Here is an 8026-nt window from a genome sequence, read left to right as displayed (position 1 = left end):
CTCCCCTTCTCACTTACCCCTCCCCGTCCCTCCACCCCTCTCCTCCCCTTCTCACTTACCCCTCCCCGTCCCTCCACCCCTCTCCTCCCCTTCTCACTTACCCCTCCCTTCCCTCCACCCTCTCCTCCCCTTCTCACTTACCCCTCCCTTCCCTCCACCCTCTCCTCCCCTTCTCTCTTACCCCTCCCCGTCCCTCCACCTCTCTCCTCCCCTTCTCACTCACCCCTCCCCGTCCCTCCACCCCTCTCCTCCCCTTCTCACTTACCCCTCCCCGACCCTCCACCCCTCTCCTCCCCTTCTCACTTACCCCTCCCCGACCCTCCACCCCTCTCCTCCCCTTCTCACTTACCCGTCCCCGTCCCTCCACCCCTCTCCTCCCCTTCTCACTTACCCCTCCCCGTCCCTCCACCCCTCTCCTCCCCTTCTCACTTACCCCTCCCTTCCCTCCACCCTCTCCTCCCCTTCTCACTTACCCCTCCCTTCCCTCCACCCTCTCCACCCCTTCTCACTCACCCCTCCCCGTCCCTCCACCCCTCTCCTCCCTTTCTCACTTACCCCTCCGCGTCCCACCTCCCCTTCTCACTCACCCCCTGTCCCTCCACCCCTCTCCTCCCCTTCTCACTTACCCCTCCCTTCCCTCCACCCTCTCCTCCCCTTCTCTCTTACCCCTCCCCTTCCCTCCACCCCTCTCCGCCCCTTCTCACTTACCCCTCCCTTCCCTCCACCCTCTCCTCCCCTTCTCTCTTACCCCTCCCCTTCCCTCCACCCCTCTCCTCCCCTTCTCACTTACCCCTCCCCTGCCCTCCACCCCTCTCCTCCCCTTCTCACTTACCCCTCCCCGTCCCTCCACCTCTCTCCTCCCCTTCTCACTTACCACTCCCCGTCCCTCCACACCTCTCCTCCCCTTCTCAGTTACCCCTCCGCGTCCCTCCTCCCCTTCTCACTCACCCCCCTGTCCCTCCACCCCTCTCCTCCCCTTCTCACTTACCCGTCCCCGTCCCTCCACCCCTCTCCTCCCCTTCTCACTTACCCCTCCCCGTCCCTCCACCCCTCTCCTCCCCTTCTCACTTACCCCTCCCCTTCCCTCCACCCTCTCCTCCCCTTCTCACTTACCCCTCCCCGTCCCTCCACCCCTCTCCTCCCCTTCTCACTTACCCCTCCCCTTCCCTCCACCCTCTCCTCCCCTTCTCACTTACCCCTCCCCGTCCCTCCACCTCTCTCCTCCCCTTCTCACTCACCCCTCCCCGTCCCTCCACCCTCTCCTCCCCTTCTCTCTTACCACTCCTCGTCCCTCCACCCCTCTCCTCCCCTTCTCACTTACCCCTCCCCGTCCCTCCACCCCTCTCCTCCCCTCACTTACCCCTCCCCGTCCCTCCTCCCCTCTCCTCATCTCAGTGGACACCGGCTGGCCTTCTCCCCCTCTCCATCAACCGCACATCCTCGCAACACTTTACGCACCGGATTTCCCTCCTCCCCACCCCTTTCTCCCTCCAGCTCTCCCCAGTTACTCCCTCCACCGTCACTATTCCACCCTACCTTCTCCGTCTCAGTTTCACCTCCCTCCCCTGCACCCCTCATACTCTGCATCCCTTCCCATGTCTACAGCCCCTGTCTCCGTAATCCCTTCCCTCCCCTTCACCACTCACCGTCACCGTGACCCCCTCATCCCTGATATCGTTCTCTTTCCGAACCCCTCGCACCCTACACCAGTCCAGGTCTCCGTGAACCGCCCTCTTCGGTTCTGTGGCCGCTCCCTCCCCTTCAATCAACCATCGATCCCCCCGGAGTGTCTGACACACTAAGTGAGGAATGTGTTGACCTAGGGACTTTCCACACGATGACTCACTGTCCCTTTCCACTCAACTGCTCGCCAAGAGGAGGCTCGGGATGGATATAAACCAAGCCCTCGACTCCCAGAGACAGGTAAAAGACAGAGTCTCCCTCCACACCGTCCCATCACACACTCCCGGGGTCAGACACAGAGTGAAGGTCCCTCCACACCGTCCCATCACACACTCACGGGGTCAGATACAGAGTGAATCTCCCTCCACACCGTCCCATCACACACTCCCGGGGTCAGACACAGAGTGAAACTCCCTCCACACCGTCCCATCACACACTCCCGGGGTCAGACACAGAGTGAAGGTCCCTCCACAGCGTCCCATCGCACACTCCCGGGGTCAGACACAGAGTGAATCTCCCTCCACACCGTCCCATCACACACCCCCGGGGTCAGACACAGAGTGAAACTCCCTCCACACCGTCCCATCACACACTCCCAGGGTCGGACACAAAGTGAAATATTGACTATCTGCGTGATTGCCCCGCCAGGAATTCAACGTTAAGATGGAAAGAATGCGTCTGTGGAAGCAGAACTTTACCAAGCGTTGTGACCAGATGAAGGAGCAGATTCTCAAATTCGACAACTTCGTTCAGGTAGTGGATGGGGGACGGGGCTCGAGCAATGCAGAGGGAGAGAGGGAGAGAGGGAAGAGGAGGTTGAAGGAGGAGAAGGGAGATAGGGGAGAGTGAGTATGGAGATGTGGTGAGGAAGAGAGAGATGGAGGATGAAAAGGGAAAGGGCAGCTGTGGGATGGGGAGAATGGAGAGGGGATGGGTGCGGGGAGAGAGGGGGAGAGGGGAAAAGGGAGAGGGGAAATGGTCGGGCGGAGGGAGGGAGAAAGCGAAAGAGGGAGTGAACGATAAGGTGGGATGAACTCTGTGATAACAGAGAGGAGGTACAATACTGATCCCGACTCATCTCCCCCTCCGACCCCTCCCGTTATCACAATAAACCGTCCCACAACCCCTTTTCTCTCCCCCTCTGCCCTGCATCATTTCGACCTCTCTTCTAATCACCCCTGACCCTGCCCTGTGACACTTCCCTCTGACCCACCAATCCCTTCGTCTGGACCCTGACCCCTCTCTTTGACCAATTGACCCCCCCGATCCCCGAAACCGCTCTCTGACTTCTGACCACTCTCTCTAATCCACTCTGAACTCCGACCTGTCTGACCTCTGACCTTCCTATCTTATCTTTAACCCCTGACGTTTTCCTCTTATCCTGACTCCTCCCTCCGACCACCGATTCCTCTCCTTTACTATTTGAACTCTCTGGACTCATGACCCCTTCTCTAAACCCCTGACCCACCCCCCGACCTCTTTCCTTCTGACTTTTGGTCCCCTCCTCTGAATCCCGACCTGCCCTCAATCGGATTCCTGATCCCGCTCCCTGAATATTTGAAACTTCTTGCTGACTCCTTGACCGCTGTCTCTCCGCTTCATCCCTTTCTGATGCTCCACCCCAGGAGAACGAGCGGAAGCGTGCTCGGGCCCTGTGGCGGGCGGAGACGGAGGGTCGCCTGCGAGTGCAGCGGCGGATCGAGACCGAGCAGCTGCGGGCCCGACTCAGGGAGCTGCGTGCATACCGGGACATGCTCCGTCGCTCGCTCGCTGCCAATGCCCGCTTCCCCGAATTCGTTCAGCTCTTGTTGCGCCCCGGCGGCATGGTACGGCATGACCTCCGACCCCTCACTACCTAACCTCTCACTCTAACTCCTCATACCTACCCTTTCACCAACCCCTCAGCTCTGACTACTCGTCCTCCCCAGCCTCTCAACCTCGACCTCTCACTCCCCGACCTCTCACCCCAGAACTGACCCGACTCCTCGCCTGCAACCCTGAACTCTCGTGCTGCCCCTGGCCGTAAGCGTCGCTGACCTCTCACCGCTGACATCTTATCCGTGACTTCTATCCTCTCGGCCTCTCATTCCTTGACGTCTAACGTTCGGCTCCTTACCGTCAACCTCTCCCCCCTAACTTTTATACCCTCAACCTCTCACCTTCTTATATTACCTTTAGTCTCTCACCACAATCTCCTTGTCCTTTCGCGTCGACCGTGCCCTCGGCTTCTCACTCGCTATCTCTATGAACTCGACCTCGCCTACCCTAACCTCTCACCCCTCAACCTCTCAGGTTCGACCACCTGAGTTCCTTCTTCCCTCAAACTTTCCCCCAGCCTCTTAATCCCTGACTTTTATCCCCTTGATCTCTCAGCCTCTGACCTCCGTCCCCTCAACCTCCTTTCCCCTCCACTTTTCACTCTTGACATCTATTGCTTCAACCTCTTGCCCTCTGGCCTTTGTCTCCTTCAGGCTTTCACCCCTGACCTCAGCCCCTCTAGTCTATTCCCACAACCTCTCTCACCTGGTCTTTATCCCCTCACCCCAAGACCTCTATCCACTCGTCCACTCACCGACTGACCCTTTACCGCCGGATCTCTGGCCCCTCAATCTCCTTTCCCTAATCTCTTCCCCTCATCCCTGATCTCCATCTCCCCGCCTGCCAGTTCCGGGAGCTGTCCGAGGTGCCGGTCCGGTACAGGGCGCTGGTCTCCACCCGCGAGGCGCTGCTGCGGCTGGTGCAGGAAGGCCACGAGGAGCGTGAGCGCCGCAAGGCGAGGCTAAACCGCTACCTGGAGGAGACGAGCGACGAGCGACTGCAGCTCAGCAACCGGCTGGCCGACCTGCAGGCCCAACTTGAGGCGGCGCGGAGCCTCAGCCTCCGCTGGGTGAGTTCCCTACATCTCACTCTCACCCCGACCCCCGACCATTGACCTTCGCCCGCGGCCACAACCTCCGGTGGATGATTATCGGAGACCGCATCCTGATACCTGACCTTGACCCCCGATCCGCCCGTGCCGATCCCTCACCCCGACGTGACCTCTCACTCCTGACAACTCATCTGCAACCCCTCACCACCAACTCCGAAACACCACCCTGATCCACAAATCCTGACCCCTCAACCTCTGACATCTTACCACAAACTCTTCACACCTGACCTCAGCCCCAGTCGCTGTCACCTTATCGCGACTCTCGACTGCTGAGCTCTGTACCCTCACCCTGATCCCCGACCTGTAGCGCTTCACGTTTGACCGCTGAGACCTCGCCCCCGCGCTGCCACTCTGAACCATCACCCCTGACGTCACCGCTGAGCTTGCATTGACGCGGCCTCCTGACCCCGGCACTCACCTCTAACCCTGACCTCCAACACTGACCCCCGATGACCTATTACTCTTACCGCACCCCGTAACCTTTCCCTGCTCCGTGACGCTCCGTGCCCTTCAATGTGCTCCGACCTCTTGACCTCTGCCTGACCCTGACTGCCCTCACCCCCAACCTCTCCATGAACCCTGACACTCTGTGACTTCTCCCTGTGCTCGGACCGACCACGTGGTCTTTCTCTGACCAACATCCCCAATGATCTCTCCCTGACTTCTTCCTGCGCCGTGACCATGCGTGACCTCTCCTACTGCCCCAGTCTCCTTGTGCCCCGCTCCGGCCTGTGACCTCTTGCTGAACCCGAACCACCGTGACCTCCCACTGACTTCTGACCCGAGCCTGTAGTGATATTTCGCTGAACCCTGACCCTAGGATGCGGCCTGGACACACATTCAGAACACCGCGGCGAGGCAGACGCTAGTACTGGGCACGGTGAAGATGGCGACGCTGAACCTGTACCAGTTGGTGGCCGGATCACTGGGGGAGACTCCCTCACTCCCCTCCACCGACACTCTCTTGCAACTCCAGAAGGTGGGGGCACGGCGAAGGTAGGGTGGGGTGCAGAGGAGGGAGAGAAGGGCGGGGGGGAAAGACAGAGGAAGGAAGGACGGACGACAGAGGAAGATGAGAGAGATGAGTGAAGTCGAGGGAGAGAAGGGGGTATGGAGAGGAGAGGAAATGGAAGAGCAGAGGGGAAGGAGAGAGTGAGGAAAGGGAGGGAGAGGTGGAGGCGAGGGAAGATGAAAGCAGGGGATGAGGAGTGCAGATGAGTGGGAGGAGGGATTGGTGAGGAGGAGGCTCCCTGCGGGATGCTCACTCATTCTCACTCCCCACCGACAAACTCCGGCTTCTGCAGAAGTCATCGTGGTGGGGAGACAGGGTGGAGGAGCAATAGAAGAGATGTGGGAGCAGAGGGAAAGGAGAGAAGGATAGACAGGATAGGAGGGGGGAGAAGTAATGGAAGAGAGGGGGAGTGATGGAAGACGAGAAGGGGTAGAGAATGGAGGAAGGAGTGAGGAGGGGAGGGGAAAACGAGGAAAGAGAGGTGCAAGAGAGGGCAGTCTGCCTGCCAGAAGCTCATTTACTGCCCCCCCCCCCGACAATCTCTGGCCTGGAGAAGACGGGATATGCGTGGAAGGGAAGAGCAGGGAGGTGGGGAGGCAAAGGGGGGAGGGAAATGGTTGGAGGCGGGCGCGTGTAGAGGGAGAAGGAAGATAGGGGTAGCAGAGGAGAAGGAAGGTGGAGTAGGTGGGAACGACTGTGGGGAGTGGGAATGGAAGAGAAGAACGGAGGGGAGAGGGGTAATGGGAGAGAGGAGATGGCCTCGCTAAGGGATACACCCCCACCAACGACACCCTCCAGCAGCTCCAGAAAGTGGCTGCATCAGCGGGGAGGTGGGGGGCAGGGGCGGTGTGATGAAAAAATGTCAGAAGAAAGGAAGCGAGGGGTAGAGAGGGGAAAGGTGTGGAGGGGGAAGGGGACACTGGGAGAGTAGATGGGGAGGGCCAAGATGAGTTGGAGGAGAGGCGGTGAGGGAGGAAAGAAGAAAGGAGTAGAAGGGGAGTAGGGAGGAGGGAGGATGTGGGAGAAAGAGGAGGAGGGGTGTTGGGTTAGGAAAGAGGTGGGAGAGGGAAATCGTGTCGTGTGACTTCACCTGATCATTCCTCCTCTCTCGCCCATCTCCTGGGTTCCAATCTCCCTCTCCTCTCTTCCCCTCGTCTCCTCTTTTCCACTCCCCTTCTTTCTCCCCCCATTCCTCTCTCCCACACTCTCCCCTCTCTCCCCCGCCCCTTTCTTTCCCGTCTGCTTTCCCCAGGTCGAGGAATTTATCCACCACCTAAAGTCAGTGTGGGAGGATCTGATGTCGGAGCCCCACCTCTCCTACCGAGTTCAGAATCGCCTGATGAAGTGAGCGCGGGGTTTCTTCTTTACCCCTGACCCCTACCTACCAGAGACATGCCTTCTCCCCTTCACCCTCCACAAGCCCACCCCGACCCATAATAACCTTTTAATGAAGTTTATTTCACAACCAGGATATGCTTCCGTTCAATTGGTAGGGAAGAAATGGGAAAAAAGTGAGGAGGGTGGAATTGAGGGAAGGATGTGTTGGGGCGAGTGTGAGGAGGGATCATGAAGGATTTGCACAAAACCTAGGAAGAGACGTGGTCATTGGGAGTGACTTTTGGGCTAAACCCACCCGCCCCCACTCCACCACACCCCATAATCACTGCCCCACCCTCCGGCTGTCCCTTTCCCTACCCCAACCTCTCGCCCAATCTCTCCCTGCAGATCTCCGGGCTGTTTCGCCTGGATATCTCAGCATCGGAGTATATTTAATCCCTGAGACTACTTAACCCTTAAAGTACCATACAATCAATTTAACCCCTGCTGCCTGCAGAGTCCACTTAAGCACATTGATCTAGAATGTATTTAAACCCTTCTGTCTGGAGAATCTTCTTAATTCTAGTTGTCTACAGAGTCTTACTTAACCCCTGATATCTACAGAATCTACTTAACCCCATTGTATTCCAGAGTCTACTTAACCCCATTGTACTACAGAGTCTACTTTTTCCCTGCTTCCTCAGAGTCTGCTTAACTCCACTGGAACACAGAGTAGACTTAAACCCATTGCAATACAGAGTCCAATTTAACCCCTGCTACCTGCAGAATCTACTCATGCCTTTTGTACTAAAAAGTCAATTTAACCCCGAGGCAGTCTACTTAACAGGATTATATTACAGACTCTAATGAATCTCCATTGTACAACCTACCTAGCCTCCACCGTAGAAACAGCGTCTAATTGATCCCTGGTGTATTAGAGTCTATTTAAGGGCTCTGCCTGCGAAGGAGGCCGCCGTGACTACTTGCTGTGCGCGCAGCTGTCCGTAGTCTACTTACTGTAGCATCAGTCAACAGCATCTGCTCCACAGAAGACCCTAAACTGACGGAGCAGAGGGCCTTTTTCG

General features: G+C 57.9%; 1 protein-coding gene across 1 annotated transcript in view; it reads left to right on the top strand.

The window, feature by feature from the left end:
• The window catches only part of LOC134353525 (coiled-coil domain-containing protein 42 homolog), a 7827-nt gene extending 855 nt beyond the window's left edge, over positions 1-6972 (top strand). The window contains exons 2-7 of the mRNA XM_063061523.1: positions 1824-1923; positions 2332-2436; positions 3309-3509; positions 4349-4570; positions 5433-5591; positions 6877-6972. Of these exons, the coding sequence (XP_062917593.1) occupies positions 1824-1923; positions 2332-2436; positions 3309-3509; positions 4349-4570; positions 5433-5591; positions 6877-6972 (883 nt within the window). The remainder of the gene's footprint in view (positions 1-1823; positions 1924-2331; positions 2437-3308; positions 3510-4348; positions 4571-5432; positions 5592-6876) is intronic.
• The last annotated feature ends 1054 nt before the right edge of the window (positions 6973-8026 follow it).

Source organism: Mobula hypostoma, chromosome 11 (genome assembly GCF_963921235.1).
Source record: "Mobula hypostoma chromosome 11, sMobHyp1.1, whole genome shotgun sequence".
Classification (NCBI taxonomy): domain Eukaryota; kingdom Metazoa; phylum Chordata; class Chondrichthyes; order Myliobatiformes; family Myliobatidae; genus Mobula; species Mobula hypostoma.
The sequence above is the reverse complement of the archived record's forward strand: the minus strand, read 5'-3'. Positions and strand labels throughout refer to the sequence as shown.